Here is a 12437-nt window from a genome sequence, read left to right as displayed (position 1 = left end):
CGGAGAGGAATCCGAGTAGGAGGAGCTGGACCTGTGACGCCTCCATTTGGATATTTTGAGACAAAGACGAAAAGACTAAGATGAGTGATGGGAGCCGCTATGAGAAAGCAAGCGCTTTTTAGAGTGCTCCCTCAGAGGAGACTCTCCCCTTGAACTTCGCTCGTCAGAAGATCTCTTCAATGGAGTTGACGATTGTGATTTATGGGGTGGCCCTACCCACAGTGAGTTTCCCCTTCCTCTCCTTCAGTGCCTTTCTTGTCATTGACTGACAGGAACTGCAATCTGCCGTCTTGTGTTAGAGCCTGAGACACCAGAGGCAAATGTGGTGTGGATCCATGATTGTTAGGGAGAATTCTCAAAAATATGCTAATTCCCTCTACCTTAGAGACCCCCAGCAACTTTGCTGGATTTTGAGGACTTTATTTTTTTACCCGGAGAGTGTGACCCTTTTTCCCCCACTCATGTATTTTGAAATGCATTTTACCTTTGTGTTTCCTTTGGTCATGGAGTCTAACCAGCTCCATAGGCATCTTTCATTTGTGTCACACAGCACCCTCAGTGAAGTGACACAGGGAAGCATTTCAGGCTTTCCCAAGGTTTAACTACCTTATCTGGGATAAACTACTGTTTCCCAGAACAGTGGAGTCAAATTGACTTCACTTAGTCCTGTAAATTCTTAGACCCAGCACCACCTATCTTCCTTTAGAGTGCTGGAGGGGTTACCTAGTATCCCCTGTGTCTAGATACTCATGTAACAGTCAAATGTTACCCCTTTCCTCTCATAATGGCTGGTGGCAGGGGTTTTACAACGAACTACCATGATTTTTTCCCAACAGCAAACTATTCGTAGCTCCGGTAACGTCAAAATCGCTGGAGCCATGTTTTTCAAGATGGCGCCCAGCCATCGTTGCTAAAATGGTTCTGGGTCTTTTTTCGCAATGTCTTTGAGGAAAGGTCCTTCAAGAGTTTTTCCCAGTGCGCCAAACCAGGTTTGGTCTCTTTGTTCAGTCGCCTTTGGCAGGCTTCAGTAGTGAAACCCGCCTCTGGCTCCAGAGTGTCTGGGGTAGGCAGGAAGTGTGGGAGGTGCCCGAAACTCCCTGTGCTTAGTCTTCGACGAGACCCAAATGCACTCTGTGATGATTGGCTGGCTGTCTGGCAAGGAGAGCCACCCTGCTGGGTGAGTGGCAGCAGGCTGGAATGATGGGAGAGAACTGAATAAAAGGCGAGTCTCTTGGCTTGTAAGGCAGAGTCAACCACTGGCTGTCAGATAGCACAGCGAGTAGAGCGATCGTTTTGACATCTGTGCAGAGCCTGCCGACAGGTTCGAATCCCTGCGGGGGCAAACTCAGCCTTTCATCCTTCCGAGGTCGATAAATGAGCACCACATACTGTGGGTAATAAGCAACGCTCAGATACCTGAGGTTTCGTAGCACTATATAAGTGCTAAATTATTATTACTGGACAAAGGAACCAAAGAAGATCTTGAAGAGGATGGCTGCTGCAACTCCTGGACCGTTGGCTTGCCCAGTGCAGCCCTGCTGCAGGTCCCAATCAGGTTTGCATAGACAAAGAAGCCCTGCAAAGGACTACTTCTCCCTTTGAGTTGGTAGGAGCAATCGACTCCCAAGTAAGCCACCTGGACACCCATCTCGGAGCTGGTTGCATTTCCTCAGAGTGCTGCAGGAAACCGTAGAGCCAGGGAGAGGGACACCAGATTGTGTGTGTTACTTGTAAGCTGGCCGAAAGCATTTGCAAGATCCTCCAGACTCCCACAACGTTGGACCGGCCAACCAAACCTGACCTGACCCCCCCCCCACCCCCACCCACCTCAGCTAAGTGTGGGACCCAATAAGCAAGGACAGTCCACCTTGACAGCCAGGACCAGCGTTGTTACCAGTGCGGTCGCTGAAACGCAAAACAGCCACTGAAATTTAAGTTTGCCAGTTGCAAGGTTTTGACTGTCCCAGTGTAGGAGTCCCTCAACGTCCTTCCTCTTGTCCCCATGACGGAGGCCCAGGAACAGCGAGATCTGCAATAACTGCCAGGAACAGAAGTCAGCAGCTGCATCTTATTCTTCATTGTAAGGTACTGTAAAACAAGACAGAGAACTTACCTCTCACGGTGAATGTGCTTGAAACTTTTGCAACTCGCAGGCCTAATCAGCTTTTGACCCAACATACGATTCTTCTTTTTACAAACTACTTCCAAGAACTTGTGCAGAGACTTTTCCATTTTCATTACCAGGACCGCTTTAACCTATCCAAGACTTTAGCCCATTGACTTTGGCCTAGCCGATTGAATTGAATTGACTCTTCTGGTGAACTCAAAGTATTTGCCTTGTCTTAGAATAACTGTAGTCTTTTATGTTCTGATAACCTTTACTTTTTACTCCTCTTGAAAAAGTATTGAAGTATATTTGTGTGTTACTATAGGATTGCCTCCTTCTAATGAATATTTTATAACTGACAAATACATTAATAAGTATTAATCCAAGAAACCTTGAGTATAAGAGTTTATTTGAACACCTGTGATTGTAAACGTCTGTGTAACATCATTACTGCTCACATTCCCCTCTTGAGATGAGCCTGGCTGCTCAACATGCTACCAAAACTGTGTAGTACAGACTTATACCAAAGGTTGATTTGCTTACACCTGTAGTCATAGTTGTGTGTGGTGTTCCCAGCGGGTACTGCATACAAACTTTGCCTAACAATGATGGACATCCTGGCCCCACAATCTGCACATTTTTGAAATTCTCTTAGGAGTAGACTTTTTATCAAAGCAACCGTCAAAGAGCGACAAAACTCGCACCATATCCGAAGCGAACTGTGCAGTGGAAAAACAGAACTGAAGTAACAGGTGCGGTGCATGCTATGTTTACTGTCAGTGACGTCATACATGAGAGGACAGAGGCAGTCGAGGCACATCGAGTCGACTATGCACAGCACCCTCTACCGAGAATGTATGCACCGAAACAGCTTACGCTGGAAGGGGATTATAAAAAGAAGAATGAGTTTGAGGACACAATCCATTCGAAAGAAATTAACTTCTAATCTTAAAGGATAATGACCACCTTGTTTAGGTATGTGGATAGGAGGTTAATAACGGGTTTTGCATAGATTGAAAGGCTTGAGATGTTCATGCCTAAAGGGCAAACAAATCATTAGCTGTGTGTTTAAATAGGATTACTATAAACAAAGGCACAAAATGTAATAAAATAATAAAGGAAAAAAAGACAAAGCGTCAGCAACAATGTACACCTAAAAAAGCATATAAACCATAAGAAATGGATTTATGCTCAGAGTTCCTCCAGTGAGGTCAGGAGAATTTGAAACCAAGACAGCAAAGATGGGTGCTGGTGATGTTAAAGACTCCAAGCTAGGCAACACAAGGTTTCACACCTTGACTGGTCAAGGTTCATAAGTATCATGTTCAATGTTTCCACCATACAAATCTAAACCAAGCATTCCAGATGCTTCCCAGTATGACGGGGTATTACAACAATAGGAAATGTAATCCTTCAATCCCGAAACCAGTTAATTATGTAGTATATATAAAATAAGCACACAGTTCTACTTACTTCCAGTTCATTGTCTGATAAATAAGTTTTCTTTGGTACCTAAAAAATAAATAAAAAGAAAGTGACATGTTGAAGGGGAAAAGCTCTACACTTCGTCTTCGGCTTCAGTTAAAATAGGCTTCATATTTAGAGCAATGCAGGAGAAAAGGGATGCACTGGAAAAGTTGAGGCATTTACAGGTTAATAAAAAAGGCATTCATCACAGCAAGTAAAAATGTTATATGAAAATCCTGACTATTCAAAAACGGACACTGAACTACTTCATGAATGTCTACGGAGTGACAACACAGCAGATATGTAGGTAATGCCATTATCACACTGCTTTTATGCCTTATTTTGGCTAAGGTGCTGCACATTCTTTTGAGGAATCCACAATCCATCTTTTCTGCTCCTCGTCTCACCATTAGGAATCCTCTGCAGGGTTGCAGCATCATGGATATCTAAGGCCTGGTATCACGTCACAACACGGTGAGTTGTGGCGGTTGGTCGCAGGGATTTTATTTTTATTTTGGACTTTGCAAGAAGAGTTTGCCACTTTTGGAAGCCAGCAGGGTAGACCGCTGGCAAATGAGCAGGGATTCTGGCCCTTGCCCCAGTAAATCGCCTGACAAATGCCTTGCCCTGCTTTGACAGGCTCTGACCTCTGCAAACATCCCAACAGGCCACGGAGAATAGAACTTGTGGGGTTGGAGGCATCGCTCAGCCTGCTAATCAACATACTAAGGAAGGTGAAATGGGTCCTCAAATATTAAGCTGCGCTTCCACTGGAACTTAGTGCAAGGGCCGTGTGAGGTGTTGGGTAAGAATTAATGCAGTCCAACTGGTGTGGGACTACACAAGACCTATCTCTTGGTGTTTGGTAACCGACCTTTTAATATAGGCCTGTACTACACAAGTTGGTAGTGTGACTGAGCAGCCAGGCTCATTTTAAGAGGGGTAACGTGAGCGGTACAATGAAATTAGTAAATACAAGTATCCAATCAAACACTTAGTTATATAATACATTATTTATTTATACACAAAGATATTTAAAAGCATTCTTTAAAAAGCACTAATTAGCTATAACATTATTCCCAAATTACGATTCAATTCGAAAAGTGAACAATAAAGCAGGTGAGTAATTCATTCATATGTTACACATGTTCGAGAACCTAGAGTTGACGTCAGTTGAGGTCAGTATAACATTTATATCACCTTTGCAGCATTCAGTTATTTAAGGAGGGAAAGGTTAGGGTTAGATCATAAAAGACTGATGGATTATAAGAACAGTTAGATTTTCCCAAGGGATGCAGGGAGTTATTATACCAGCATTAAAGTGTTCAACATTTAAAACCTGTAAGGGACCAAGCACTGCCAATGCCAATAGGTTCAGAAGGAGGCCTCGCAAGACCAGAGCAACCACGGCACAGACGCGAGGGGGTGAAACTCTGGTTTAAGAGCCTGTTAGTGATCAACATTACAGAAATCGCAGTTGACAGACAAATGGATCCCGAACGCTGCATTTACGCGTAGGCGGCCTTAGCCCGCTTGTGCAGACTGCCTGATAGGAGTTTAGACAAGTACCACACGTGCAGTCTAACTGAATTAAGTGCCTAATCCCTGAGCACAACACAGGGTTTACGACGGCCCCTAGCCATTAGTGGAAGATGTACCAATCCACACATCGGACTATGAACCCAATGTCATGAATGGGGCAGCGGATTAAGAGCACTATCGCTCTACTCACTGAGTCAAAATAGTAACTCAGTTTCACAGTGAGAGAAGTGAACCTTTCCAAAACCGTCCGCTAATAAACAGTAATTCTTGCGACACAGCTACCCCATTAACCCCCTGTAGAATTTCCCTCAAATAAGCACATTTATCGCCTTGTACGGGAAAGAAACATGTTGGATATATTTCAATTATTGACAATAATACATTGTTCTAATCAGCGTGTCTTAATTCTTCATGGCACTCATTTAGTCTTTACAGTGTGCGAAGACGTAAATTATTGTTTGTGTGATGTTTTATGTTTTGCACTATTTTGGTCTAGTTGTAGTAACTAGACCACTTTTTTTTATTATTCATATTTAGAAGTTGCCTGTACAGCTGAATGAACTGTTAAAATTATATGTCACGAGGGGCATGGCCGTGGAGAGCCCACTGCACTGCTGACTTTGGCAGAGTTCCAGTGTTCTAAATTTGAAGCAGGATGCCTATCGGGACGTGAGAAGCTCTAGGGCGACTGCAACAACAAAAACAAAGGTTTGAGCCCCCGGGAGGCCATGGAACAAGCCCTGTGTACCTTGCAGGTCCTCCGCCGCCTTCTTCTCAGATGGCGGGCAAAGCTGCTGGAACCCACGACAGCTCTGGGAGGAGTCCTGGTGATTGGGCTCCCCAGCCCTGACGAGCCCTGCTACGGTGTCCTGCCTCCCACGTACCCCACCAAGCGAGCCTCAATCTCAGCTTCCGAGTTCCCATCTGCCTCCAACGGCGATCCCTGGTGCTCCCGGCAGTGTCTGCATGCCCCGCCCGAGCACTCAAACTCGAGGTATGGCGGCTCTGGAGCTGGGAGCTCCAAGGCGATGCCTCATACCGCGATCTGAAGCAGAGGACTTGCCGGCGGGAAACCAGAGACCTGAAGCGGAAGACCTGGCGGCAGGGCGATCGGAGGTCCGGAGCTCTGAGACAAGGAGCTTTGCCGCTCCCCCCTGCTCCTGAAGGCGGTGAGTGGTTTTGACGGCTCCGTGGACCTGGGGCGCAGAGCGCGGAGCACCTGCCTGGGCCCCACTAACATAATAACTGCCCCCTGTTCCCCCGCCCTGGAGAGGGGGAGGACCAACTTTGATGTCAACTCAGCTTAGGTCTCAGGAACCAGAACTGTGATGCTAGAGCAACGAAAGGGCCCTCACTGCCACCAGGTATTTTTATCAGTTGAAGCAAGTTGGGCTTAAAGACATTTCAAGAGGACCTACCAAAAAGGTGGCACTTCCCTCTTCTCGTTCCTGCGGCTGCTCTACCCCCCATTTTCCACTCACTTCCTGGGGCGCCCCCGCATCAGCCCCCCCACACTCTTGACCAAGAGGATACATCAATCCTGCCCACAGCTGAGAATAAAAGGACCCCGCCCGCCGCACCACCGGGGGGGTCGTGGCCTCCAGAAACTTAATGGAGGCTGGGGCCTTTTGATCCTTGCACAAGTTAACCACTGCAAATTAAACCTAGACAACAGCCTTACCTACCTTACTCTGCCTCAGAAGACTGTGCTTCTCCTTACACCTTACGGAAGACGTTATGTCTAAGCAGCTAAAATCTGGTAAGAACCCGGACATAACCACAATGTTGCTGTTGGCTGACAGGGGGAAAAACATGACCCCCCCCCCCCAACGTTACTCCACAGAAGTCCCCAAATAAGGGGTCCCTGGCTACCAAAGACGATATTCATGGCAGATATTAAGGCAGAATTTAGGTCAAACCGAGCTCACCACAAAGCTGAAACATACTGATCAAAGGGTAACGGAAGCAGAACAAAGACTAGGGGAGGTTGAGGATCGGTCCCAAGACCACACAGCCGCACGGGGTGGGATCAGGACCATGCAAGACAAGTGTGAAATCCTTGAATTTAAACAGGAGGACCTTGAAAACCGGGTCTGACGCAATAACCTTTTGATTCGAGGGATCCCAACCTCAGTTCCGGACAAAGATCTAGCAGAATACGTGGGAGATTTCTTCCAATCTCTGCTTCCACAGCTGGACAAACCTCAGCTCCTTCTGGATTGCACCCATAGGCTGCGCCCACGTCAAGAGGTATAATCAGCCCTCCCATTCCCCCCAACGTGATAACTAGGGTGCACTTTTTCACCACAAAGGAGGCTATCTCAGCAATCAACCGCTCTCGGGACAAATTATCCTTCCAGGGCTCTCCCCTCCAGATCTACCAAGACCTCTCCCTCCTCACACTTCAAAAGAGGAAATCCCATCAACCTCTGACTCTCTTCCTTCAGGGCCACCAGATCCGACATAGATGGCCGTTTCCAACTGCGCTACAGTTCTCTTATAAAGGCACCCAACGGACAATCAGTCATTTTGAAGATGCTAAAAAGAGCATGCAACCAACCTCACCTGAGGGGGCTGCACCCACAGCTTCAGAAAGCGCTATAGACGAGGGGTCCCCACTGAAACCTAGGCAGGCATCCTGGTGGAGGGTACCGAGGATTGGCAGGAAAAGATGAACCGCTACAGAAACTATTCTCTAGCTGGGCCGCAGGATTCCGAGATGGAGACCTGGCCGCGGGGTCCTGTGTCCTCGGCCCAAACACGACCCTAGTTGGCGGGGCTCTGCCCCTTCGTTTGGGACTTCATCCCTCCTCTGCAGAACTTCGCCGATTCTGAAATATGAAACAAGAAACTACAATTGTTGCAGCAGGACCCCCACGGCCCATGCCCATTTCCAAGGTACAGTCCATCTATGAGTCCTTGGAATGAAGCACAGTTCCTGTTCTCTGCTCCAGCCATGTTGGCTTGGAACATCCATTTGGCCCAGTTGGACAGGGGATGTGCCGAACCTGCAATGTCACCCCCCATCCCTTCCGTTAAAGTTCCAACCTCCCGTTGAAGGCCTGGGTTAAAACTCCCAAGGCAGGATGGCATACAGCTATTGACTCCCAGAAGGGATGGCTAACTCACACTCGCCCCACCCCCCCCATCCGGACCCTACAGCGGCCTTGAACCCCGCCCAGGAACATCAAACCCTGAGATTTGTCTCCCTCATCAGAGGATTAAACTCTCCCGCCAAGCGCAAATCCATCTTGCAAAAGCTCCAGGATGAAGACGCGGCTGTGGTCCTACTAAAAGAAACTCCTCTACTTCCAGGAGACTTTGGGCGACTACGTTCTAGGCACTTCCCACTTCAATTCTTCGTCTCAGGCGGCACCAAGAAAGGGGGAACGTAAATCCTCTTTCTGAAGGGGTTAACCCCCCCAGATCTTGGAAACAAAACTATGCTACGAAGGCCGGTATGTGGCGGTCAAATGCCTGCTGCTGGGTCAATTATACACGTTTCGCTCAGTGTACGCCCCGAATGTTGGACAAACCACCTTCTATGATTCGCTGGGCTCTACCCTTTCCCCCCCCATCTCCTTGTACTCCTATGTTCATAGAACCTTTCCAAGGATCAATCCTCCTCCTGACATCCCCTCAGGTACTAGCCTACACCAACAAGGTATCTATAGGGTCGAGGATCTTATCTGACCACGCCCCTGTAACTTTGGAGATCCGAGCGCATGAGCCAACTAACACTCATACGACCCGATGCTTAACAAGATGCCGCTAAGGGACCTAATTGCGACTGCAATTAGGATTTAGAGAAAATCCAAGTGACGATACCTCCCCAGCAAATACTTGGGACGCTATGAAAGCGGTGATTCAGGGAGAACTGATTGCGCAAGGAGTAGCATTTCACATGAATAGACAACAAGCGCACATGATCCTCAAAGAGGAACTCCAGAAAGCAGAGGAAATCCATAAGAAAAAAGGCTGGTCCCCAAAAACACAGCGAGCCATCCACATTGCACAGAAGATGCTAGTGACCCACTACGCTGAACACACGGCACAACTATTGGCTAAAGCCAAGCAACTATACTACACGAAGAACAACAAAGCGAACAAGTTGCTGGTGGCTGAACTGGCTAAAGCAAAGAGGGGCAACACTATAATCGGGCTGCGAGATCCACAGTGCGTGATACAATACTCCGAACTAGAAAAACAGTTGGCGGCAAGCCATCTGGCTCAGGTAATGACCGCGCCACCACAAGACCAGAATGAACAGAAAGAATACCTGCAGAAAGAGGCACTCCCCCGGCTGAAAGACTCAGTCCTAGATGGCCTGGATGCTCCAAACTCAGGTAAGGAGGTCGAAGAAGCCATCAAATCTCCAATCCAAAGCCCCAGGCCCTGACGGATTCTCCACCAGATTTTATAAGATCTTTAGGCCCCAACTGATTACCCCCCCTAGTCGCGCTTTTCAACTCCTATAGGGAAACAGGTACTGTGACCCCCCCATTCAAGAATCAATCACCATCCTCTTACCCAAGCCAGGGAGGGACCCAAGAGACCCTGCTAAATATAGATGCCAATAACTATTCCAAAATTCTCGCCAATCGCCCGTCACATATTCTGCCCGACATAATTCATCCTGACCAGACCGGCTTTATTAAAAATAGATCCGCAGGTGATAATATTCGCAGAGCTCTGAATCTGGTAGACCTTGCCTCCCATGGCTCCCAGGGATTGGCATTGATGGCCCTGGACGCTACCAAAGCATTTGATAGAGTTGATAGGGCCTTTATGTGCCTCACTCTGGAAGCCTTTGGGTTTGGACCGGCGTTTCAGGCCATGGTCCTGGCCAAATAGAAGTCCCCAAAAACCCTCCTTAGGATTAATGGCTCCCTCTCTAATCCAATCCCTGTGACATGCAGCAGGACCAGGCAAGGTTGCCCGCTATCTCTGCTTCTATTTGCGCAACATAAAATTGCCCTATATGCGGACGACGTCTTGCTTACCATCTCAGAGGCTCGTTCCTCACCAAGGCACGCTCTTTCTGAAATAAATAGTTATGGAAGGGTCACTGGATTCTCCATCAATTTCGATAAATCCGTGGCTCTGGGGATAGGTTTGTCCCCAGACGAACGGGAATCCCTGGACCTAATGTGTCCTACTCAATGCAAAACAAAAGGTGATCCCCTATTTAGGGGTTCGAGTTCCCGCAAACCCAAGGAAAACATCACACAAATTTCCCCCCGCTCTTTAAAGAACTGGAAGATGACCTGAGGCGTTGGAAGTCTCAGGAAATCTCACTGATGGGGCGAATTCCTGCCTGTAAAATGAACCTCCTCCCCAGATTCCTATATGCTTGCTGATCCCTACCTGTTCCAATCCCAGTGCCCACTCTCCACAGACTACAGAGGAAAACGCTCTGGTTTATCTGGAGAGGGGGGGGGGGGGAAGGCTGGGATTCCCCAAAAAAACATCAGGTGGCGGCACAGCAGGCGCCCACCCAGGCGTGGCATGTAACCACCGGTCACCCTACATAGGTGGAGCTGGAACAAGCTCGCTTATCTCTCCCCCTGTGCTTTCTTCCACACATCCTACCCCCACTGCAGCAGCGATGGGATGGATTACTATCATCTACTAAACACACCATAGACACTTGGGATTGGGACCTGAGGCGTAAAGGGATCCCGAGAGGTCTGGGTCCCTCATCCCCGGTTTTCCTTAACCCGGCCTTCTCACCTGGGGCAAATACCCAGAATTTCAAAAACTGGATTGCAGGGGGCCTTTAAACTCTGGATCAGTTTTTTGAGTGAGGTCTGCCCCGCACTTTTGACTAATGTAAGGAGTCCTTCCAGCTTCAGGAAAGAGACAGATTCTCCTATATCCAGCTTTGTCACTGGTGCTCTCGCCCTCAAACTCTTCAGGCAGCGACACACTCCTACGCCCCTCGAATTGACTCTCAAAGAGCTCCAGGCCCAGGGAAAGATTTCCACTTTATATAGACACTTCCTTGGAGACCTCCTCGCTTCGAAAACCCTGGGTATGGCACAATGGGAGGCAGACCTGGGGCACCCCACAGAGGACCAAGCCTGGGTGGGCATACAGACTCGTACGCACACATTGTCCTCCTGCATCACCAATATAGAATGTGCCTACAAAATTCTGCTATGCTGGTATTATCCTCCCCTCGGGCTCCATGATATGAACCGGGCACTCGACCCTGCCTGCTGGAGACTTTGTGGTCAACCAGGCTCTTCCACATGTGGTGGGCATGCCCAAAAGGCACAACAGTTCTGGAAACCATGCCTAGCCATCACTGAAAGGATCACCCAGACTGTACTCCCACTGGAGCCTGAGCCCATTCTCTTGGGTGCCCCGGTCCCAGGGATCTATCCGAGATCCGGTAAAAGAGCCAAACTGCTGACCCAGTGCCTCCTGGCGGGAAGAATAGTGGTCCCCTCATGTCCCTATGGTGGGGGAAGGTATGGGACATATTGATTGCAGAGAAAGTAGCGGCTGCTAGGACGGGGCTTCAGCACTGCTTCCAGAACATTTGGGTCCCATTGTTCGACTATGACCAGAAATTTCCGGCTTACAAGCCTGAAAGGGTTGGGAGGGTCCTGGGTGACGGGGGCACTCACCGGGGGGGAGGGGGAGGACTGAAATGGGAGCCGAGGACACAAACTACTGAAGCGTTGGCCCTGGCTGGTGGCCATGGGATGAACAAGGTGTTCTGATGAAAATTGTATTGTTGCCACCCTGCTTTGTTTTAAAATAAACGTATTGAAAAAAAAAATTATATGTCACACGTTTATTATTGTTGGTAGAGAACCACATATGATACATTTATATTTTTAGAAACTTTTCTGTACGATTTTAATAAATCATGAGAAATAAAAGCAGGCTGAGATTATAGAATTGTTATTCTCCCATTGGGGAGCTTGCTCCTCCTTAGGTGTGTACTCTGCGGAAAGGAAGGCCAGAAGTACAAACGGTCTCATTGTATGTTTGTTGGAGGCCTTTAGGGAGCCAGGACAGCCAAAGTCAATGGGCAAAGTCAAAGTTCTGATGCTCTTAAAAAGTCAATGTTCCAAAGAGAAATCACAGCAACTCAAGAGGAGTCACCTATAGAAAGCATAAGCTGCAAGGCCAGTGCAAGTAAGTGGAGGTCAATTTAGTGCAGGGTTAAATCGCACTCCCAAAGATCGGAAGCACCCCATATGGCAAAAGGATAATGTGCCCCAAGCCCCAGAGTTCCTCTGAAATGAAGTTGTTCCAGCTGGATGCAATGCAGCAGACCCTTGTTCTTGGTCCTTGGTCGTGGTGA

General features: G+C 48.0%; 1 protein-coding gene across 2 annotated transcripts in view; it reads right to left on the bottom strand.

Moving 5' to 3' along the window:
• PARN (poly(A)-specific ribonuclease) overlaps positions 1-12437 on the bottom strand; it is a 1047754-nt gene that overhangs the window by 776556 nt on the left and 258761 nt on the right. For both annotated transcript variants that reach the window (XM_069647825.1, XM_069647826.1), the window contains exon 9: positions 3581-3619. In XM_069647825.1, the coding sequence (XP_069503926.1) occupies positions 3581-3619 (39 nt within the window). The remainder of the gene's footprint in view (positions 1-3580; positions 3620-12437) is intronic.

This window comes from Ambystoma mexicanum, chromosome 2q, assembly GCF_040938575.1.
Source record: "Ambystoma mexicanum isolate Mex_15411 chromosome 2q, UKY_AmexF1_1, whole genome shotgun sequence".
Classification (NCBI taxonomy): domain Eukaryota; kingdom Metazoa; phylum Chordata; class Amphibia; order Caudata; family Ambystomatidae; genus Ambystoma; species Ambystoma mexicanum.
Note: the sequence above shows the minus strand (reverse complement) of the source record. Positions and strands in the feature narration are given on the sequence as shown.